This window comes from Microtus oregoni, unplaced genomic scaffold (assembly GCF_018167655.1).
Source record: "Microtus oregoni isolate MIOR12 unplaced genomic scaffold, Mior012 000017F_ref0000208, whole genome shotgun sequence".
Lineage (NCBI taxonomy): Eukaryota > Metazoa > Chordata > Mammalia > Rodentia > Cricetidae > Microtus > Microtus oregoni.
The window spans coordinates 6032183-6055453 of record NW_024543076.1 but is presented as its reverse complement, the minus strand read 5'-3'; the positions used below and the strand labels follow the sequence as shown (position 1 = coordinate 6055453).

The window sequence follows — 23271 nt, the reverse complement described above, 5'->3', positions numbered from 1 at the left end:
TCACCGGACTCTGCCATTTGCCCTTCCATTTGGACAGCTCAATGCAGCCTGTGTACCGTTCACCTCCCAGACCCAAGTACGAAGAGGAGGCATGAGAGATGGAGGAAGTACAACTTTATTTTCCAGATGCGACCCAAAGGGACACCTTCACATTTAAATCCAATCCTTTACCTGCCCCCTGAAAAGGCGCAGAGTTGACTCAAAGAGGTGGGGTACCATAGATGGATAGGGCTCACATGAGGAGACGAGAGGGGTTACTGGGGGAAGAACTCTTTGGTAGATGCTGCTGAAATCAGCTAGGGGGTGGTGTCATCCTTTTAAAATGAGGTAGATGGAACATACTAAGACATCCCTTTGGTGTGGAGGTGGCATGCTGTCATCTCCCAGGACTGGATCCCAGAGTGGGCATCATAGCCTGAAAGAATCAAGATGGGAGAGTACCTTCTCTCCCATGCAGTGATACTGGGACTCGTAGCTCTCAGTAGCTGCTTTCAGGGCAAGGTGCTGGAGGGGGGTCCTGTGGAGGGTGGAGGTGCAGGATTGGTTGGCCCCAAGGAAGCTGGCACAGGCTGGCGGCGAGCAAAGAGGATACCTGACAAAGGGGCGAAGAGAGAGTAAAATGCAAACATAAACAGGAGAGGGTGGGACCCAAAACCAAAAAGGTGTCTGGATTCTTAGAGAACCACAACATCCCTTGCCACACACTACCGAGGACAAGTCCCTCTGGCCAGTGAGAAGCTTCTACGTCAATGTTGATACCCGTAAGTGGATAAACAATAAATACTAACGCAGAGACCCATGACAAAGCCGACATCCCATGGCCACCATGCTGCAGAGACCATGCTGGGACCCCATGCCATGCAGACATTCTCTCTAGCCCATTTTAGTGGAACAATTCTCTGAACCCCCATGCATGTTCAGATACCCTTGAACCTCATGCTAGTAGAGAAAATCTAAAATCCCCATGCCAGTCTAAACCCCAACTTCATGCCAGTGTAGACAGCCTATAGTACCCATACCAGTGTAGACCACCCCATTGATCTCTAGCGCCATGTTGATACTGCTGATGCCACTGCCTGCCAGATTGAGGGGCCCATCCAATCGTTCTTCTGTCCAGAAGAAGGCAGGGGAGTCACATTTTGGGGAGTGAGATTTTGCACTTATTCCTATGGATAGCCCCCATTTCACTTGAATCCCTTACCATAACAATGTGGCTGTCTATAGGAGGATCTGTCTGTACCACCTCCAACATCCATCAAGTGAAGTCTATCTTCCCTCAGTACACAAGCCCCAAACCCTTCACTAACAAGCCCTTCCTCACCCCTTAGAGGAACTTTGCCACGAGGCAGAAAACTGGGGGGTGCCCCCAGTCGTGGTGGGTCCACGGAGCCCATCAGCACAGCCTTCTTCTCTGGAGGCTCTTCTGGGGCCAGCTTCTCCCGTGCAGCCTCGAAGGCCAAGCCCACAGGTAGTGCTGGACGAGGGGGTGGAATCCCAGTCTCTTCTGGGGGGAGGGGAGAACAAGTCACTAGGCTCCTTTGGCCCAAGCTACCTGTGTTTGTATCTGATTCTCCTCTAGGCCTGGGACCAATAAACAGGTTAAGTCGCTCCTCCCATCCAGAGGTTCTGAAGATGCGGAGAATAAGGGCCAGCATAGTGGTCTAGGCTGGTTTATGTCAGAGAATGTGCAAGCTCTCCTTGCTCTTTGTCCTTAAATAATCCAAGTTACAGGGGTAGCAAACTACATCCAAATGGGACCCCATGTGGACAGCTGTGAAATAAAGCTGCCATGAAGAACCTTCTCTTGAGCTTCAGACCCCACGTTTCTCACGACTTTCTTGACCTCAAGGCTCGGGATCACTAACTTAGAGATTCCAAAACCTAGCCCCATCAGATCTTGCTGCTCTCATATGGCAACGCTTCTCACACCCGAGTACCTATATTTTGATATTCCCTGTGTTTCAGTGCTTTCATAGATCTCAGAGACGCCATTTCCCAAACTCCGCCCCCTCCCCTCGCACCTTTCTTTACAGGGCTCGGGCTCAGTTTAGCGCACGCGTGGGCAGGCAAGCCTGTAGCAGAACCCTTGGCAGGACCGGGGCAGCTCGGGATCGCGGCCGGGGCGGGGCCATGACCCGAGGCGGGGCCAGGAGCTCCCCGAGGTGTTTGTCCTGCTAAGCTGAAGAGCGGGACTGCGGTGTAAGCCTGGCGACGGCCCTCACGGCGATTGCTGTCTATGGCAGCCTGGAGCTCCCCTGGGGAACTGAGTGCCCGCGTCTCGCACTCATATGGGTACAAATACTTCATGTACCTAAGGGCGGACGGATGGGCGGTGGGAGGTTGGACCCGGACGGATCGTTCCTCCCTCGCCCCGCTCTTCACTCCTCCGCCCCACCCAGCCCCTCTTGTTTTGCCCCAGGGCCCATGCCCTCTGCTGTCCTCACTGGGTGCGTAGTGTGAAGGCGGCAGAGGTGATGGTGGTTGGCAAACTGAGGCCGCGTGTGACCTCTCTCCACACTTTTCTGTTGATGACTTCTACCAGGCCACCCTTGGCTGTCACTAGGCGAAACAACGCATACAGGTCCAACACTTGTTTGGCCATGATGGGCACCCGATTCACTGGCGTCCCTGGTGTGAAGTGAGTAGAAAGTCAGGACACCAAGATTAGGCCTCGTCTGAGGTCATCTCTGGGGACTGAAGATCATCTCCATGAGGCTTGGGTAAGGATACAGCAACCGAAAGGACTGAAGTAGGAGGAAGAACAGGAAACTAAGACAAGAAATCAGCTCAGTTGTCCTCAAAGGGCCCGAAGGTAAATGGTTAGACTTTGTGGGCCAAAGGGTACCTGTCACAGACACCTAACTCTGCAGCTGTATCCCGAGAACAGCCTTAGACGATATCTAAGAGGAGGGGCATGGTTGTGCTCCAATGAAACTTTTATTCACAGGCTCTGAAATTAGAATCTCACAGCCTGAAAATGTTTTACCTCTTTTAAGTCTGTTTTCTAAATATGTAGAAACATGAAAAGCCATTCGAATCTACCAGACTGACAGATTCGGCCTGAAAACTAGTTCAGTCTGCTGGGCAGACTGTAGGAAGAACTTCCGTCTGTGCTCAAGAGCTATATTCCTCAAAGCAGCAACCCTGGGAGGCTGCAGTAAGCCAGGGGACAGCAGATGCAGGAGAATCAGCTCCTGCCTGGGCCAGCCACCTCCTCAGCCTAGCCACCCCCGCCAGCCGGTCCTGACAAAGGGGCCTGTCTGAGCTGAGCGATGGGCCCCAGTTAATTCCTTACCGATCCCTGGCCCCTTCCACCAGCGCCTTTGGACCCGAACAATTAGCTGCGGCCTGATTAATGGGGGGAAATTATCGGCCCCGCGAGACCTCCTCCCCCTGCAGCCGAGCAGAGGGAGGCAGGGCTTGGAGTGTGGGCAGCGGCGGTCAGACCATACCACTCCGTTACCAGGAGAGAAGGTCCCCCGAAGGGTGCAGAGAGGGAACACTAAGACTACCACGACCAAGTGTCCTTGGGGAGCAAGAAAGCCTGGGGTCCTCACACGGGGCTCTTAGGAAGGAAGGGACCAGAAAATGTTGCTGAGTGCTGGACTGGGGACTGGGGAGACTTGGGCCAGAAGATGTACTGGAGGGGGGCAGTGCGGACAGTTAATTAGCGGCTTATCAGGCTGCTTTCTGAGTGAGTTAATTAGCTTTGGAGAGAGAGATAATGAGTCAGTGTTCAGTCCCATGAATCTGGGGAGAGGCGGAAGTGATGGACTGCTGCCCACCCTTATCCCTCCTGAACCCCTTCTGTGTTCTTTCAACACTGAGGTTTTCTGGAGAGCAATTCCTTCTCTGTTGCCCAATTCATACGGCCTCAGGCCATCCTTCAGGAAAGCCTTCCTTCAGTCTAATCCTAGTCCTTCCTGCTGCAGAACAGGTAGGAAGTGCCCTGGCTAAGGGAAATGGAGTAGAGAAGGCTGGGGAGGGTTTACTGTATACAACCAAGGATTCTGGTTGGTCCTAAGTACTGGGACCCTCCTCTCTCAAGTCAGTCCCAACCAGCTCTCCCCCCACCCCTTCCTAATTGATCTCACACTCATTAACCTGCCTATGGGCTGGGCACTAATTAATCCCTGGTGGAGAAGGGAGGCAGGGTCAGAGGTTAAGGATGCTATCGAGAGCCCAAAGGACAGGTACCACCAACCTCAGGGCTCTGCAGGGAGGACCTCACCTGGGGACTACGCCTTGAGATCTTCCAGGGTGCCCCCCAACACTTTACTCACCTCTCTTCTGCATGAAGCTAAACAGGTCATCCAGAAATTCCTTCCTCTTGGGGTCCGCATCGAGTTCATACAGCTGAGGAAGGACCAAGGTCATTCTCCACATCCACTGGCCCCTCCCTCCTGGAACCCCAACTCAGGTGGTACCCTGGACAAGAGTTCTTGGTGAAAGGGTGAATGGAACCTGAATGTGAACTCTCTGGCCTCAGACCCACTCCCAGGTGCAGGCAGGGTGCCTGAATCTAATATATTCGAGAGACCTGTCCTAGCTAGTGGTACCCTAGGTGGCTCAAACCTTGCATCTGACAAATATGGGGGTGGGGAGGGAACAGGAAGACACTTCAGTGGCTCGGTCTGCTCTTCAGGACAGAGTCTCGACCATCCTGAGGATGGATATTTGGAGTCTCAGGACGGAAGCCAGGCTGGGGCTAAGCACCACACCCAGAAGACTGATGAGTATCTGAAGTATTTATTCATTCCTCTTCATCTGTATAAGGACATCATGTATATCCTTGTGGGCCAGGATACAAACTAGGGTGAGTTCAGGCAGGAAGGGAAGATCCATATAGACGCCATCTTGTCTGATCCCCTTCCAGAGGTGGTTACTGTGTCTACCATAGAAGTTATCATACAGGCACTGGCTACATGACACACGGAATCTAAGATGTCAGAATATAAAGAATCTACTGGTCACCACCACCTCCAACATCACCTCCCAAGTCTAAAACGAACAGTTCTGGAGTAATGGAGTCATTGGTCCAGAGAAACAGTGTCTCAGCCTCTGTGAGTAGCAAAGACAGTAACATTGCATCCCCCAATAACAACTCTCCAAGTAAAACCCTCCCATAAGTATCAAACCCCAGAGACATAGCTTTGGACCACACACATGACCCAGAGTTCTAAGTCTCACATGGGTACCTACAATGACACCCACACTTCCTCAGTCATAAGCCCAGAACAAAGCCCTAAAGAAACAGCCACTAGAAATCTCCAAGGTAACAAGGTCCTGAGTGACACTCACGGTTTTACGCTAATGCCACAGAACACCAGCACTAGAAAATACCCCAAACCAACCCCCTATGAGTAACACCATGAGAACGGCACACCTGGAAACCACAGCCCTGAGTAACGATGGTGACAGCCTGGCCTACTGTCCCTAGAATAACACCGGAAGGGTTCAGAAAAGGTCATGTACATAGAGACCTGTAGTGCCCATTCTGCACAGGGGCCTCCGATACACTGCAGCTGAAATGACCAGCACAAGCTGGGAGCTGACACCCGGGAATTTAGGCTAGGGGGGAAAACTGGATGGCAAAGAAGTGTGGCAGGAAAGAGGGCGGGTATACCAGCCTGCGAAAAGGAGAAGAAACCTCTATCCTCCGTCCAAAGACAGTGGACAGTGTGAGACTCTCTCTCTGGTCCTTGCCATTTGTTATGAAAGGGCAGCTAGGGTTGTGTTGCCGTGGGTTCCTCAGACTCCAGGTCTCCCTCCCTCAAAGGCCCTCACACTCACTCTGCCTCCATTTCAGACTCATCAATGGCCTCCAAGGGTCAGTTCCCATGTTTCTGGGATCTCCTATACCTCTTAATGAATTCTGTGCACTTTCCCCATGTTTCCATGGGTGTCTCTCCTGACTCATCACTATCCTCCAGTCTTCTCGCTCTCTGGGTCTCAGTTTTACATCCTGCAGAGGCTGGTAGGGATGTGTGAACCGCTTTTGTCAGTGGGGAGGAAGGAGAGACAGCCTGGCAGTGATGGAGAAAGGATTCCTACCTGCTTGAACTGTTCCTCATAGGTCCACTCATGTGGTTGGAGTCCAGGGGGCTGGTAGGAAGGTGAGTTGGGACACCGAGCTTCTGGATGGTTCTCCTCCGCTGCCTCCTCTTCTGCTAAGGGTGCCTCTCCCTCCTCATCTTCTTCAGCGTCCTCCTCTTCGTCAGCCCTAACCACTCCTAAAGCCCCCTCAGCCTGTAGGGTCTGGGCGCTAAGCAGAGGAGGCTGTGGAAGCGGTAGGCGTGGAGGGGCCAAAGGCCCCACCCCTTGGGCCAGCCGAGCTGCCTGCTGCCTCTGCAGGGCCTCCATTACAGCTTCCAGGCGCAGTCCCCCTGCTGGGGGTGTTCCTGGTACCAGGCGGGGCCCTGAGGAAAGGGCCGTCTGTGGGGAAGGGAATTATGAGTACTGGGCCTCGCTGCACCCACACCCTACGACAAAAGGGTAGATGCGCATGGATTCAGGGGCATACATGGAGCTCTAAGGAAAGGGCAAATAGATCCAATTGAATAGAGACAGAGGGATAGAGGGAGCAAAGGGACAAGAGACCAGATCTAGGGAGTCAGACATGGTCAGAGACTGAGAATAGGAAGAGGCCATGCAAATTGGAAAGAGTAACAGGAACCAAGGAAGAGTGGTGCAGAGAGATGGGACGCGCGCGCACACACACACACACACACAGGCACACACACGTACACACAGACACAATGACAGGGAGATACGAAGACAGAGACTTGAGGAGAGATCGGTGGGGAGACAGAGGCTGAGGAGAACCAAGGAGGAAAGGGAGGGTTAGAGGGAGGGAGGAAGGGAGGGAGGGAAGGAGGGAGGGAGGGAGGGAAGGAGGGAGGGAGAGACAGACAGAGAGAAAGAGAGAAAGACACACACACACACACACACACACAGAGAGAGAGAGAGAGAGAGAGAGAGAGAGAGAGAGAGAGAGAGAAGATACCTAAGAAAGAGGGAGAGAGACAGAGAGCTGAAAAGAGACAGTAAGATGGGTTGAGAGAGACGCGGGAAGACCGACGCAAAAGGAGAGAGAAAAGACTAGAAAGAGTCAGAAAATAGAGGACACTGACGGAAAAACGGGATAGAAAGGTAAAAGATGAGAATCAAGAATCGAAGAGGTACAGAAAGAGGGCAGCAGTGGCTGGGTCTGGGACAGGGACAGTACCAGACGGGCATGAGGTCGCGGGTCACTGCGCCTGAATCTCGGGCTCTGGTCGCTCTGCAGCTACACTCACCTGCCTGGCACCGCCCGAAGCCCCCGGTGTCTCCACGGCGGCCCCTCTGCCCCACCGCCTTTCGGGCGGCTCCTGTCTTTCTGGGTTTCCTGCGCAGGGTCCCCCGCTGTGCGCTCCAGCCGCCTTGCGCTCTTCTGATCGCGGTGCGTTTACTGGCGGTCGCTCGGCTGCCTGCGTTCCCGGGGGCGGGACCCAAGTCCAGCAGGGCGGGCGCTGGCGGGAGGGCTCAGCGGGGCAGGCCAGGGTGGGCTCAGCCCCTCTTAGCCCCCCAACAGGTGTCTCCCACCTTCCTTACAGCCAGACTCAAGGGAGGGGGCGCCGGAGAGCTATGGGGAAATCACGCATGGGAGAGTGAGGAGTCCACAGCTAATAAACTCCGACCCATAGCCCCGCCCAGCCTCACAAGTGTCCCCCCAAATCCACAATCAGTGCCCTCCGTCACACATTAACACATCTTGTCACAAGTTCAGGCCCAATCTTACACATTCCGTTTAAAGGTCACCAGAGGGTCAAGGGCCTGGGCAAACTGTGATCACACGAAATCACTCTGCAGGATGTTGGGGTGAATGTGGAAAGCCTGGCCAGAACAGAGCTTCGCCTCGCGCCTTGCTCACGTGTCATCGCCAAGTGCAAGAGTGTGCCAGTTTGTATACAGGTATGCACAGGCCAGTGGCCCTATGTCTGTGCCCTTACACACTCAGAGGTCTCTGGGTTGCCTGCACACCCACACTAGAATATACACTCCATAGGAGATATACAGGCATAGACACATCTCTTTTTAAAAACCTCATTCGACATTCTCCTAAGGATTTCCAAGCATGCATGGAAGAGAGAAGAGTATAATGACTCTTGACTTCTCATTGTTTATACCAGCGATCAGCAGTTTGCCCATCTTCACACACATTCTCCACTCAGGTGTCCCTGACTTCCAAATCTGTGTGCCCAGACCCCTTGAGCCAACTGCCCTGGGCCTATCCTACCCCTCTAGTTCTCTGATTGGGGAGTCCTGACTGGCAGATCACAGTTTCTCCTCTGAGCAGCCTGTCTGAACCTAGTCCTCTCAAGGAACCCTCATATACTCTGAGCTGCTTTTTGTGGCCAAAGAGACCTACCTGCCAAGGCATGAGATCGCCACAAGCTGGGTGAGCAGCAAATGTCTGTAGGGACGACAGCTGAATGGCTATGTCACTTCACCAAACCCTATCCTCAGACTTCACACTCAGTGGAGCACATATGCCTCAGGACAGACAAGCCTACATGGCTGGAATCTGTCATGACCTTCCTCCTTCCTCAGTCTCCTCCAGTTGGCTACCTCCTCTTAGTCTCAGCTTGCCCTAGCCCCAGACCCGCCATTCTGGTGCCACCCATGATTGCCTGCCTCTACCGTCCACCTTGTTTGAAATCCAGCTCCTATTGTAGCACCAAGTGCTTGCTCTCGGTGGCCATCCCTGGCCATGCTGGGGCTCTGTGTCTTTCCCCTCACATATCAGATCACATAGCCAGTCCCAATCCCCTTCCAAGCCCCCAATCCGTGATGACCCCCTCATCTTCTGTAGTGAGATCTCACCCCGTACTCGTGTATGTCTGAGGATGCATTCTCTCCTGCAGAACTCCCATGCCCCACTGTGCTAGGCTCACAAAGGGGTGCATTAGTGGGATTAGTGCATGCATAGGGGCAGATGGTCATGTCCTGGGGTGTTGTGGATGACTGGAGGGTAAAAGGTAGAGATGTGTGTACCGAACTCTGGAGTCCAGCTTGCTCCTTTCTCTTCTAGCTTCTGCTGCCTGCTTAGAGGTGTCTGGAGATAAGGATGTTAAGATTCCCTGGGAAAGTAGGTACTGGTTTGGGGAAACTCCAGTTCTGAGATGCTGGAGATGACTTTTTGTGGGTCTTGATGGGAGGGGGTACAAAAGTAGGCATCTCCCTCACCTCCAAATAAGAGTCAAATGAAATGAACCCACCTTTGGGACCTGGACCAGAAAAACTACAACTCGGAAGGAGTGAAAGAGAGAAATAGGCTACTGGAATCTGATTTTATTTATTTTATTTTTTAAAGTTTTTTATTTATTTATTATGTATACAACATTCTGTCTGTGTGTATGCCTGTAGGCCAGAAGAGGGGAGGGCACCAGACCCCATTACAGATGGTTGTGAGCCACCATGTGGTTGCTGGGAATTCAACTCAGGACCTTTGGAAGAGCAGGCAAAGCTCTTAACCTCTGAGCCATCTCTCCAGCCCCTAGGATCTGGTTTTAAAGGAAAGGCTGCATCTTCCCCCACCACATACAGGCTTTCCATTCCTCAGAGACAGGACAAATGACCTAGACCTTCAGAAACCAACACACATTTGTTGAGTGCTATGGTAGGTACTGTTAGGCACAGGCCCAACTAAGACAGCGTCACTGTGACATGGTATCACTCCAGAGGAGGAAATACATACTGGGTCAGATGGAAGTATGTAATTGTATCTGGGTCTGGTGGGCACGGACATGTAATCCCAGATACTTGAGAGGCTGAAGCAGAAGGATCACCAAGACAAAGGCCTGCCTGAGCAACAGAGTGAGTTCAAAGTCAGCCTGACAATCTTACCAGAAGCAATCTACAGATTCAATACAATGCCCAGCAAAATTATTCACAGACCTTGAAAGAACAATATTCAGCTTCATATGGAAAACCAAAAGAACCAGAATAGCCAAAATAATCCTGTACAATAAAGGAACTGCTGGAGGCATCACAATCCCTAACTTCAAACTCTATTACAGAGCTACAGTACTGAAAACAGTCTGGTATTGGCACAAAAACAGACCGAAGGACCAATGGAAACTAATCAAAGACCCAGATATCAATCCACACACCTACGAACACCATATTTTTGACAAAGAAGCAAAAAGTATGAGAAAAAAGAAAGTATATTCAAAAATGATGCTGACAAAGACCTCAACATAAAGCCAACCACACTGAACCTCATAGAAGAGAAAGTGGTAAGTATACTTGAACGCATTGGCACAGGAGACCACTTCCTAAATATAGCCCCTGTAGCACAGACACTGAAAGAAACAATTAATAAATGGGACCTCCTGAAACTGAAAAGTTTCTGTAAAGCAAAGGACATGATCAACAAGACAAAATGACAGCCTACAGAATGGAAGAAGATCTTCACTAACCCCACATCAGACACAGGTCTGATTTCCAAAATATACAAAGAACTCAAGAAATTGATCATCAAAAGAACAAATAATTCAATTTTAAAATGGGGTACAGACCTAAACAGAGAACTCTCAACAGAGGAATCTAAAATGGCTGAAAGACACTTAAGGAAATGTTTAACATCCTTAGTCATGAGAGAAATGCAAATCAAAACAACTCTGAGATTCCATCTTACACCTTTAAGAATGGCCAAGATCAAAAACACTGATGACAACTTATGCTGGAGAGGCTTTGGGGAAAGGGGGAACACTTATGCATTGCTGGTGGGAATGCAAGCTGTTACGACCCCTTTGATGTTAGTGTGGTGATTTCTCATAAAATTAAGAAACAACCTTCCTCAAGACCCAGTAATATCACTTTGGGGTATATATCCAAAGGATGTTCAATCATGCCACAAGAACATGTGCTCAACTATGTTCACAGCAGCATTGTTTGTCATAGCCAGAACCTGTAGCCAACCTAGATGCCTCTCCACCTAAAAATGGATAAGGAAAATGTGGTACATTTACACAATGGAGTACTACACAGCAGAAAAAATAATGGCATCTTGAAATTTGCAGGCAAATGGAAGGATCTGGAAAACATCATGTTGAGTGAGGTAACCCAGACCCAGAAAGACAAATATAACATGTACTCACTCATAAATGTTTTTTAAACATAAAGCAAAGAAAACCAGCCTACAATTCACAATCACAGAGAACCTAGACAACAATGAGGACCCTACGAGAGACATAATCTACATGGGCTGTAGAAAAAGACAAGATCTCCTGAGTAAATTGGGAGCATGGGGATCATGGGAGAGTGTAAAAGGGGAGGGGAGAGAAAAGGAGGGGAGTAGAGAAAAATATATATAGCTCAATAAAAACAATTTAAAAAACAAACAAACAAAACCAAAGTCAGCCTGAGCAACCTGGTGGGGGTCTGTTTCAAGATAAAAGGTAAGAAGGCTAAAAATGTAGTTCAATGGTAGAGGGTATGTAGCCACCATGCCCAAGGTTCTAGGCTAAAACCCCAGTATCGGGGAGGGAAAAATTACTTCTTGGATTGCGGGAATAGGAAAGGAAGGAGTGTATTGGTAGTTACTCATTTGGCATTTAGCAAATTATCATTCTCCCAGGCTTAGAAACTTGAAACAAAAAATGCTTATTTTCTTATATTTTTGTGAACAGAGATTCAAGAATGGTTCTCTCTCTCTCTCTCTCTCTCTCTCTCTCTCTCTCTCTCTGTGTGTGTGTGTGTGTGTGTGTCCTTGCTTATGAGGTTTTAAAATTATTTTATGTATGTGTTTGTTCTGCCTGCATGCCCATTTATGCACCACATACATGCCTAGTATCTAGGAGGTCAAAGAGGTCACCACATCCCCTGGAATCAGAGTTATAGATGGTTATGAGACACCATGTGAATGCTGGGAATGGAACCTGGGTCCCCTGGAAGAGCACTCGGTGCTCTTACCTCTCCAGACATCTCTCCAGCTGCCATGTGAGGTTTTTGTTAGTTATTTTCCGGGTCACTGTGGCACAATACCGGACAAAAGCAACCCAAGGGAGGGTTGGTTTGGCTACCCTGGTCCATTGTGGCAGGGATGTTATTGGGGAAGGAATGTGAGGCAGCTGGTCACACTGTATCCTCAGTCAAGAGGTAGAGAGGAGGGGCTGGAGAGATGGCTCAGTGGTTAAGAGCATTGCCTGCTCTTCCAAAGGTTCTATATACAATATTCTGTCTGCGTGTATGCCTGCAGGCCAGAAGAGGGCACCAGACCTCATTACAGATGGTTGTGAGCCACCATGTGGTTGCTGGGAATTGAACTCAGGACCTTTGGAAGAGCAGGCAGTGCTCTTAACCACTGAGCCATCTCTCCAGCCCTTTTTTTTAAATTTTTTATTTAACTTACAATGTGTAAGAGTATTTCGTGTGCATGTATGTGTGCTTACTGCAATCATGCAGGTGCCCTCTGAGTCCTGAAGAGGGCATCAGATCCCTTTGGAGCCACAGTAAACCACCTGGTGTGGGTGCTGAGAACAATTCAGATCCCCTTCAAGAGTAGGAAGCACTCAACCATGAAGTTAGCTCCCCAGCCGGTAGGCTTTGTCTCTTGAAGGACAAGGTGTCAAAAAATGTTCTCAGATTGGGATAAGCTGGGGAGATAAAGTTACTGCAGAAGCATGAGGACCTGAGTTCATTCCCTAGAACCTATATGAAAAACCAAGAGTAATGGCACTTGTCAGTGGTCCCAGCCCGGGAGGCAGACAGGAGGATCCCTGGGACTTTCTGACCCATGGGTCTGACTGAGTTGGTGAGCTCCAGGCTCAGTGAGAGGCCTTCTCTCAAAAAATAGGGTAGAGTGTCTTCAGTGCCCGCCGCTGCCGTCGAGTTCGCGTCGGTTCTCCCGGGCTCTTCTGAGCTGCTCACTGCGCCGCCGCCGTCATCCGCCACCATGGTGAAGCTCGCAAAGGCCGGCAAAACCCACGGTGAATCCAAGAAAATGGCTCCTCCCCCAAAGGAAGTGGAAGAAGATAGTGAGGATGAAGAACTGTCAGAAGATGAAGAAGATGACAGCAGTGGAGAAGAGGAGGTTGTCATCCCTCAGAAAAAAGGCAAGAGGGCTACAACTCCAGCAAAGAAGGTAGTTGTTTCACAAACAAAAAAGGTTGCAGTTCCCACACCAGCTAAGAAAGCTGCTGTTACCCCAGGTAAAAAGGCAGCAGCCACACCAGCCAAGAAGGCAGTTACACCAGCCAAAGCAGTTGCAACACCTGGTAAGAAGGGAATCGCACAAGGAAAAGCATTGGTAGCAGCCTCTGGTAAAAAGGGAGCTGTCACACCAGCCAAGGGCGCAAAGAATGGTAAGAATGCGAAGAAGGAAGAGAGTGATGAAGATGAAGATGATGATGACGATGAAGAAGATGACAGTGATGAGGATGAAGATGATGAGGAAGAGGATGAATTTGAACCACCAGTAGTGAAAGGAGGGAAGCCAGCAAAAGTAGCTGCTGCTGCTCCTGCCTCAGAGGATGAAGATGAGGAAGATGATGAGGAAGATGATGATGATGATGAAGAAGAAGATGATGACTCTGAGGAAGAAGCTATGGAGATCACACCTGCTAAAGGAAAGAAAGCTCCTGCAAAAGTTGTTCCTGTGAAAACCAAGGCTGTGGCTGAAGAGGATGATGAGGATGATGAAGATGATGAGGATGATGATGAAGAGGAGGAAGAAGATGAAGAAGAGGATGATGAAGATGAAGAAGAGGAGGAAGAGCCTGTTAAAGTAGCACCTGGAAAAAGGAAGAAGGAAATGACCAAGCAGAAAGAAGTCCCCGAAGCCAAGAAACAGAAAGTGGTGGAAGGCTCGGAATCAACAACACCTTACAATCTCTTCATTGGAAACCTTAATCCAAACAAGTCTGTTGCAGAATTAAAAGATGCCATCAGTGAACTTTTTGCTAAAAATGATCTTGCTGTTGTGGATGTCAGAACTGGTACAAATAGGAAATTTGGCTATGTGGACTTTGAGTCTGCTGAAGACCAAGAAAAGGCTTTGGAACTCACTGGTTTAAAAGTGTTTGGCAATGAAATTAAACTAGAAAAACCAAAAGGAAGAGATAGTAAGAAAGTTCGAGCTGCAAGAACACTTTTAGCAAAAAACCTTTCATTCAACATCACTGAGGATGATTTAAAAGAAGCATTTGAAGATGCTGTGGAGATCAGAATGGTTACCCAAGATGGGAGGTGTAAAGGGATTGCTTACATTGAATTTAAGTCTGAAGCTGATGCACAGAAAAACCTTGAAGAGAAGCAGGGGACAGAAATTGATGGGCAGTCTGTTTCACTCTACTACACTGGGGAGAAAGGACAACAAAGGCAAGAAAGACCTGGAAAGAATAGCACTTGGAGTGGTGAATCAAAAACTTTGGTTTTAAGTAACCTTTCCTACAGTGCAACAGAAGAAACTCTTCAGGAGGTATTTGAGAAAGCAACTTTTATCAAAGTGCCCCAGAACCAACAAGGCAAATCTAAAGGGTATGCATTTATAGAATTTGCTTCATTTGAAGATGCTAAAGAAGCTTTAAGCTCCTGTAATAAAATGGAAATCGAGGGCAGAACAATCAGGCTGGAATTACAAGGACCCAGGGGATCAGCTAATGCAAGAAGTCAGCCATCCAAAACTCTGTTTGTCAAAGGTCTTTCTGAAGATACCACTGAGGAGACCTTAAAAGAATCATTTGAGGGCTCTGTTCGTGCAAGAATCGTCACAGATCGGGAAACAGGTTCCTCTAAAGGGTTTGGTTTTGTAGATTTCAATAGTGAGGAAGATGCCAAAGCTGCCAAGGAGGCCATGGAAGATGGAGAAATTGATGGAAACAAAGTTACTTTGGACTGGGCCAAACCTAAGGGTGAGGGTGGTTTTGGTGGCCGAGGAGGAGGCAGAGGAGGTTTCGGAGGACGAGGCGGTGGCAGAGGAGGAAGAGGCGGATTTGGCAGCAGAGGAGGCCGGGGAGGCTTTGGAGGTCGAGGAGGCTTCCGAGGTGGCAGAGGAGGAGGAGGAGGGGGAGACTTCAAGCCACAAGGAAAGAAGACGAAGTTTGAATAATTCCTTCCATCCCAATCTTTCCCGATTCATTTTAAAGAAAGGACTCTGGGGTTTTACACTGTTACCTGTTAAAAATGACAGAGCCTTTTAAGGACATTTCCAGAAGTTTTTTTTTCCTACAGTCTTTTTTTCTTTTTGCGTTGGGGGTTGTAAAAGAATGTTTATCATGGTTTTTTTGTTTTGTTTTGTTTTTTTGCTTCAGTGACTTTAGGACAAATTAAAAGTCCTAAACTCTGAAAAAAAAAATAGGGTAGAGAAAGACTGAAGAAGACACTCTGAGTAGATCTCTGGCCTACACATAACGCGCACACACACACACAGATGCACACACACAGATACACACACACAGATACACACACACAGATACACACACACATGCACACACACACACAGATGCACACACAGACACACACAGATGCACACGCACACAGATGCACACACACACAGATACACACACACAGATGCACACACACACAGATGCACACACACAGATGCACACACACACAGATGCACACACACACAGATGCACACACACAGATGCACACATACACACACAGATGCACACACACAGATGCACACACAGACACACACAGATGCACACGCACACAGATGCACACACACACAGATACACACACACAGATGCACACACAGACACACACACAGATGCACACACACAGATGCACACACACACAGATGCACACACACACACAGATGCACACACACAGATGCACACATACACACACAGATGCACACACACAGATGCACACACACACACACACACACGCATGCACGCACACGAGGAAGTATTTGGAACCCACTGCAGAAAGGATGTTAGGTGTTGCTGTGTTAAAGGAGAGACTCACTAGGAGAAATTGAGGGAAGGAAAGCTATATGGGTATCTTAGTAAGAGCTTCGACATTAGAACAGCCAGTGCAGATATCCTGAGGTGGAGGGGTGTCTAATGGGTTGAAAGAAAATCAGAGGTCAGGGGCTGGCAGTGGGCATCTGGGGGTGAGTAGCTGGAAATTTGGTCACAGGTCACTTTGGCCTTGGGGTAGAGTGGTGGGAAAAGAGGAACCAAACGAGATGGAAAGCCAGTGAGAACATTTCAAAATGAATGTCTGCTTCTAGTTTTTGTGAGGCACCTCCACTATAGAGGCAAGCATGATTAATAGAGGATGGTATCCTCAACCAGACTTATAAGCACGGAGATGGCAAGAAATGGTTAGAATTTGCATATTGTTTTATTGTTATTTCAAGACAGGATCTTCCTATATATCCCAGCCCAGTCCAGAATTCATTTTGTAGGACAGGCGGGGCCTGGACTCAGAATTCTCCTGCTTTTGTGTGCTAGGATCACAGGCTTCTGCATACCCACCGTGTGCCACCATGCCCAGTGAGGTCTGGATATGTCGTCAAGATAAAACTGAGGATTTGTAGATGGACTGAATGTGGGTTGTGAGACCATCAGGATTTCAAAGCGTTTAGTCCAAGACAGCAAATACTGCATGGTGGTGGGGTCACATAGGATCGGGAGAGAAATCAGTTTGCTTTGGACATTCTAAGTTTGAGATGCCTATTAAACCATCAAGTGGAGATTTGGAGTAAAGAGACTAAGACATCCAAAACTGAAGCTTGGGGAAGAGATTTAGGCTAACACAGCATAGGAGTCAAGATACGTAGATGTAGTTCTGGGAACCCCTCAGAAGAGGGGGAGTAAGGCCCACAGAATCAACTAAGCAAGGCTCATAGGGTCTCATCTCACAGAGACTGAAGTGTCAATCATGAGCCTGCATGGGGCTGAGCTAGGTCCTATGCATATACGTTATGGTTGTGTAGCTCGGTGTTCTTGTGGGTCTCCCCCAACAGTGGGAGTAGGGGGGTGTCTCTGACACTTTTGTCTGCTATTGGGACCCTTTTCCTTGTACTGGGTTGCCTCATACAGCCTTGATATGAGTCTTATTGTAACTTGTTATGTGTTTGGTTGATACCCCTGGGAGACCTGCTCTTTTCTGAAGGGAAATGGGAGGAGGAGGTGATCTGGGGGAGAGGGAAGGTTGGGGACCGGGAGGGGTGGAGAGAGGGGCAATTGGGGTCGGGTGTATTGCATGAGAGAAGAAAAGATATGTAGATGTTACTTATTTGAGTGTATGTTGTGCGCATCTTCTGAATTCAGAGGATGACATGGGTTCCGCCCACTTTCTGCCTTTTCCCCTTGAGACAGGGTGTGTCTCTGAAGTAGGCTGTGGACTGGCAAATCCCAGCAACAACCTTATCTACACTGTTCACATCACTGGGGTTATAGGTACGTGCATGGCTAATGCCTTGCTTTTTACAAGGGTGTTCGGATCTGAATTCAGGCCCTCATGCCTTTGTAGCATGTACTTTTACTTCCTGAGCCATCTCTTCAGCCCTGTAGATGGCGTTTAAAGTTACAGAGATAAAGATCTGTACATAAATTTAAAAAAACTATCAATAAAGAAAAAATGTCCTTGAAGCCAAATTTTAGGAATTTCGAAACAGGAGTTGAGGGCCACGAGACTACCTCAGTGGTAGAGCATGAGCTTAGTGTGTACAAGACCTTGGATTTGAACCCAGTATCAATAGAAAAGGTAAGACCTTTGAAATGACCACTGGCTTTAACAACAAAAATGGTGGTGACTGGAAGGAGAGTTCTTTATAAGATGGGTGATGGGCTATTTGGACCTCACTGAGATACATGTGTTCCTAGACTAGAGCCAGAGCTGGGTACCATGTAGGGGAAGACCCCTAATGATCGAGAGAGACTTCAGCCAGGGCTTGTCACAGCCAACATGGTGGTAGTGAGGGCTGGGGAGGGTATCAAGATGGCCAGTTTGCCTGAATTTCACATTCATTCAGAGTCACACATTTAAACTGTTGATGCTTTTTGTTGTTGAGATCCTTAGGAAAGAGTGTCTTTTGGCTCGGTCTGCCTGTGCACGGTGCCTGGTTCCCACCCCCATGCAAGGGCTCCCCTAGGTGCTGGGTAAAAGGCAAACTAGAGCAGAGGTCCTATTGTTTCACATAGAGTTGCACTCCATATTCTGGGAGCCCCCAAAAAGCTAGCTGAGACTGTTTCAACTCAAACGTGGGAGTATAGTGCCACCCCATGGCCACATATGGTTAAGTTCTCAGGACCATCCTCAGAACTGAACTGGCTAGAGCAGTAGTCACACCTCACCCGATTCAATTCCTCATATTACAAAACTGACCTCTATAGATGCAGCCCAGCCAGCAGGAGACTCGGGGCCCTCTAGGGTTGTGGTCAGTACAATGCTAGCCTAGTATGCATGAAGTTCTTTGGCCTTAATCCTCAGCCCTAGGAAGGAAGCAGGAGGATCAGGATTTCAACTTCATAAATTCAACGCATCTTGAGCTTAAAAAAATAAAAGCTGCATATGGTGGTGCTCACTTTTAGCTCCAGCACTCAGAAGGGAATGGCAGGCAGATTTCTGAGTTCCAGGAGGCCAAGGCTGTATAGTATAGTATACTGTAAGTAAGTAAACTTATTGTATAGTAAGACCTTACTCCAACACCACCCACCTCTACAAAGGCTGACTCCTAGGTAATTCTTTAAAACACATTCAAATATATAGCCCCTTCTGTCCAGAACAAGCCCTGCAGACTGGACTGCACAGGAGGCCTTCTTCAAGTGTCCCAGGAGGCTGTGGTCTTTCCTGATATTCACACACACAAGGAAACGAACTGTTTAACAAGTTTTATTGACAGAGACAGACAGGTAGACAGAGAATGTAACAGAAATGTCTGGAAACGGAGGGGTATGCACATACACTAAAGGCTTTTTTGGGCTCAGGTGGCTCCTTGGACCCAGGATTCCTTTTCCAGGCCCTCTTCTTGGGGGCAGGCCCGGGGTTGAGGCCAGCATTTTCCGTACACCCCCAACAGGGATCTCTGAGATGGAAGACCTTCTCTTCAGCATTCTGTACATTCCTCTGTTTTCCCAGCCAGCCGAGCTGGGTGGCTGAGGACATGGAGGAGAAGCCAGAGGGCAGTTGCATAGCAGGGGAGTGGAATGGAGCTAAGGCATATGGTGAGGGAAGGGGAGATGAAGGGAAGGACATCACGGCTGCCGGTGAAGGGGGCCTCCCAGGGGCAGCTCCACTTTTCCTTCGCCCGAAATCACTACTGGATTGAGGCATCAGAGTAAGGAAGAATGTAACATCCACCCCAATCCTTAATCCCAGAGCCCTGAATGCCCACAGGAAGCTCTGGAAAAGCCTGAGTCAGCGAGTCAAGCTTGTGATAGGTGTTCAGACGTGATAGACCCCCTTGGTATATATGTAGGGACCCTCTCTGGATGGATGGGAGTGCATGACCTTACAGTACATACAAATCTTAGCATCTCTATGCGTCTCATTTGCTCCCAAAGAGCTGTATCTGGATGTATAACTATGCATGTCCTTCCTCATACAGCAGGAACTTAATATGCGTGGTATATGCTGCTGTCGGTGCACATGAGTTCCAGCAAGGAGATGGGTGTGGTCCTGCCCGCTCCTGTCCATCCACAGGTCTTCCTCAGTCCTGGCTGGTCAGGGGTCTTGGCCAAAGAGGTAGGTGGTGAGCTCAAGCCGGAGGCCCCGAGCGTAGGAGCGAAGGGTATAGAAGAGAGTGAGGAAGTCCTGGGTGCTGAAGACAGTGTCAGCCAGGGCAAACGCCAACGTGGACGGGATGACACCCCGGCCGTACTCCACCATCCATGTGTTTGGTCCCCACTCCACAGCCGTTGCCTCTCCAGGGCCATGCACAACTGTCTCTCCTGGGGACAGACAGGAAGGATCCTCGTGAGGAGCCCAGCCCTGACCTTTCCACAGCCTATGAGCTCTCTATGTAGAGGTGAGGAATGAAAAGACAGTTTCGAGAAAGGAAAACAAAAACCAAAACCCCATTGGCCTGGCTGTCTAATCAGAGGGGGAAGACACACACACACACACACACACACAAAAAAAAAAAAAAACCCCGCCCACTTCTAAATATCCTATGGCACCACCTGGCCCATGTCCTCTCTTGGGGAAGACTATGGAGGGCTATCTAATATATAGAAGGCTAATATATAGAAGCCATGGGCATCTGCATTCCCAAGTCTCACTCATATAAAACAGAAATATTGTTAACCCCTGAGCTGGGCTAATTTGAAAGGGCGCGGGCTACAAGGCTTGCCAGGCTTTTCTGGGAAACTCAGCTGTTCGATCACAAAGTTTAATGATTAGCCTTACCCCGGCAAGTCCAAACCTTTTCTTTTATATGGATGCAGAAGTCCGTTTAAAAAAACAACAGGAGTTGGAGAGATGGCTCAGTGTTAAGGGCACTTGGCTGCTCTTCCAGGGGACCCAGCACCCACATGATGGGTCACAACACTTTCTAACTCCAGTCTCAGGGATCAGACGCCCTCTTCTGGCCTTTGAAAGCACCAGGCACTGACTGAAGAGGTGCACAAACACACAAGAAGGCAAAACACCCACAGGCGTAAAAGTAAATAAACATTTGAAAAACAACAACAAAATTACAAAACCCACAACTGTCTCACTACGTTAAAAATAAGGATGGGAAACCATTAGAGTATCTCCCAAACAATTGCTGAAATAATGGCTGTGTAAAATCAGCCCCCTAGGAGGGGGAACTGCCTTGTTTTGTTTCCCTTTAACAACTGAAAGCGACAGGGTTCCTCCTCAGGTCTATCCTAACCAAACACCTGTGGCTTACCGGAGGGAAAGAAGGATATCTGGGTAGGCCTTCTCGGGACGCCCTTTCCTCGCATTCTCGGCCTTTCCCTAGCCTAGAGGGCGCCCCCTCGGACAGAACTTCCTTACCTGGGTAGAAGACCTCACTTTTCGTGGTGCCCTCTCTCCATTGGTGGAAGGTGCCAGAGATGATGGTGTCAGAAATCTCAGCCCAGTATCGCCCTGAGTGACAGTAAAATAGACACCGTCCATCAGGGTATCCTAGTCAACACACCGCCCAGCCAAACCTCAGAATAGAGGGCATCGGCCCTCGAACAGCCTCCCAACCCGGCCCACCGCCAGCACTGACCCGAATGGCCACGGGAGCCCAGGGCGGTGCCGAAGAGCAGCACGTACTCAGACAGCGAGGCGTGCAAAAGACACATGGCGCCCATCCAGCCGCCCGCGTTCACAAACACCCACTGCAGCTCCTCATCCGGCAGCACGTGGCCTGGGTGCAGTCTCCGCAGCTCCACGATCAGCCGAGAGAAGGCCAGCTCATGGTCCAGTCCTGATGCAAAGAGGAGTGGCGTGGGTGGGACCAGTCCCCGGTCGGGGCTCGGCGGGGAAGGAGCCCTCGGGAAACGCAGCTCCGAGCCGCTCCAGGCCGGCCCACCCGGCTCCCCGCCCTCACCCGCTCACCAGCGTACTGTCGAGCAAGCTGCGCTATCTCTTCTCGCTGGAAGACGAAGCTCTGCGTACCCAGCCATAGCCAAACGGCCTGGGTCAGCACCGCGAGGGCAGCCAGAAATAGGGCGATCCATGCCCACCGCCGGCCCACGGCCCACTGCATCCTGGCGGGCATCCTGGCACCACCAGCGTAGGAGACAGCTATGGCTTCAGGTTAAGCACATACAGACTCAAAAACCGCTGCCCACGGTCGCCCCCGCCGCCATGGTACGGCTCGCCTGGGCCAATCGGAATGTCCGGGGCACCTAGCACCGCCCTCTGGATTGAACCATTTTATAACGGGGAGAGCATAGGTTGGGTGGCGCGGTCCAAACGAGAGGTGAGGGGGCGGGACCTCCTGGCTGTAGCCCTAGAGTTTTCTGTCCTGGTGTCCCCCGGTACCACACTCTGTGGGGGAGAGCTGCGGGGAGACCCAGAATGGACTGATCCACCTGGACTGGCTGTTCCAGAAGTAGAACTTTCTAGGACTCGTGATTGCTAGTACAGAAGCAGGGAGGAGATAGTGCCACTGGGAAAGGCCACGTGAAGTGTTTATGAGATAAGTAAGGGCTTTTGCTGCTGATGGGAAGCATTCCAGGAGTCAAAGAGGGAGGAGTATGTAGATATATTTGTAGATAGGGTCTCACAACGTAGCCTTAGCTGGCCTGGAACTCGCAGTGTAGACTAGGCTGACCTCTAACTCACCGGGAGTTTCCTGCCTCTCTGCCTTTCCTGTGCTGGGATTAAAGGCGTGCACCACCATGCTTCTTTAGAGTAGTGTTTTCTCTGAGCCTACAGTTAGTTTATTCTTCTATGTTCTGAAGCACAAAAATGCGAAAGGCCTTGTAAACCGATAAATTTATCCACTGGGGAGCTATGGGATTCAATTTTGCCACAGAATGGTACTGGGCTTCATTTGGAGGGGAGCAAAATTGGACTAGGGTCCAAGTAAGAGACCCGTTAGTACTACCTAGAGAGATCTTGTTTCACTAAACAAATTAACTAACTCTGGACACTGCCCAGATGTCTCAGCATTTAAGAGCATATATGGGCAGCTTTATCTGTAACATAGAATAAACGAATACAAAGTATCTGCTTCATAGCCCATACATTTATTATGATGAGATTAGTGCCTGGCACATGGTTAGGATTATGTGTTAGTTAGAAAAAGACAACATAAGGCTGAGAGTGGTGGCACACATCTGTAATCCTAGAACTTGGGAAGTAAAGGTCCAAGGTCACCCTTAGCTACAGAGTCAGCATAGGTCACAGGAGACAACAAGAACAGCAACAGAAACCATAAAGAACTAGAAGAAATTAGACTTCTACACAGAAGTGAGGGAATGAAGGATCACAGTAGTCAAATGTAATGGAGGGATTCAGGAAACACTTGGAAATGCCGATCAGATTCTTCAGTAGGAGTATACAGCAGGGACGTTTCTATATATATATATATATATATATATATATATATATATATATATATATATTTAACTTTAGTTTATGTGAATTGGTGTGAAGATATCAGATCCCCAGAAACTGGAGTTACAGACAGTTGTTAACTGTCATGTGGGTGCTGGGAATTGAACCTGGGTCCTCTGGAAGAACAACCAGTGCTCTTAACCGCTGAGCCATCTCCCCAGCCCTGCAGCGACATTTCTTTTTGCTCTCGAGCAATCAGAGTACATTCCACAATCTCCACTATAGTCAGATAGGGCCATGTGCCATGCGATTTTATTCTGGACCGTA

General features: G+C 49.3%; 3 protein-coding genes across 5 annotated transcripts; 1 reads left to right on the top strand and 2 right to left on the bottom strand.

The window, feature by feature from the left end:
• Window positions 1-281: 281 nt before the first annotated feature.
• Window positions 282-6363, bottom strand: Arid3c (AT-rich interaction domain 3C). 3 transcript variants are annotated; one of them, XM_041667881.1, is made up of 7 exons: window positions 6055-6363; window positions 4284-4356; window positions 2445-2628; window positions 2022-2311; window positions 1322-1504; window positions 1020-1109; window positions 282-592 (listed from the first exon to the last, which is right to left on the bottom strand). In XM_041667881.1, exons 1-7 carry the CDS (start codon window positions 6361-6363, stop codon window positions 492-494), a joined length of 1230 nt encoding a protein of 409 aa, XP_041523815.1. In that variant the 3' UTR covers window positions 282-491. The 3 variants fall into 3 exon arrangements, with proteins under 3 accessions (XP_041523815.1, XP_041523816.1, XP_041523817.1); XM_041667882.1 differs by lacking the exon at window positions 1020-1109; XM_041667883.1 differs by lacking the exon at window positions 1322-1504.
• A 6492-nt stretch (window positions 6364-12855) lies between these two features.
• LOC121458539 (nucleolin-like) lies at window positions 12856-15190 on the top strand. The gene has a single exon (XM_041667867.1). It carries the CDS (start codon window positions 12941-12943, stop codon window positions 15092-15094), a length of 2154 nt encoding a protein of 717 aa, XP_041523801.1. The 5' UTR covers window positions 12856-12940; the 3' UTR covers window positions 15095-15190.
• A 4319-nt stretch (window positions 15191-19509) lies between these two features.
• On the bottom strand, window positions 19510-21751 carry Sigmar1 (sigma non-opioid intracellular receptor 1). The gene is made up of 4 exons (XM_041667536.1): window positions 21496-21751; window positions 21164-21364; window positions 20944-21036; window positions 19510-19892 (listed from the first exon to the last, which is right to left on the bottom strand). Exons 1-4 carry the CDS (start codon window positions 21656-21658, stop codon window positions 19666-19668), a joined length of 684 nt encoding a protein of 227 aa, XP_041523470.1. The 5' UTR covers window positions 21659-21751; the 3' UTR covers window positions 19510-19665.
• Between the last annotated feature and the right edge of the window lie 1520 nt (window positions 21752-23271).

Coding starts and splice junctions, on each gene's coding strand:
- Arid3c (XM_041667881.1), bottom strand. CDS start 6,363: ATGGAGGCCCTGCAGAGGCAGCAGGCAGCTCGGCTGGCCCAAGGGGTG. Junction 1,110..1,321: donor TGGCAAAGTTCCTCTAAGGG/GTGAGGAAGGGC, acceptor TCTTCTGGACAG/AAGAACGATTGGATGGGCCC. Junction 593..1,019: donor CAATGGGGTGGTCTACACTG/GTATGGGTACTA, acceptor CCCCTTTGTCAG/GTATCCTCTTTGCTCGCCGC.
- LOC121458539 (XM_041667867.1), top strand. CDS start 12,941: ATGGTGAAGCTCGCAAAGGCCGGCAAAACCCACGGTGAATCCAAGAAA.
- Sigmar1 (XM_041667536.1), bottom strand. CDS start 21,658: ATGCCCGCCAGGATGCAGTGGGCCGTGGGCCGGCGGTGGGCATGGATC. Junction 21,037..21,163: donor GGGCTCCCGTGGCCATTCGG/GTCAGTGCTGGC, acceptor ACTGTCACTCAG/GGCGATACTGGGCTGAGATT. Junction 19,893..20,943: donor AAGTGAGGTCTTCTACCCAG/GTAAGGAAGTTC, acceptor GTCTGTCCCCAG/GAGAGACAGTTGTGCATGGC.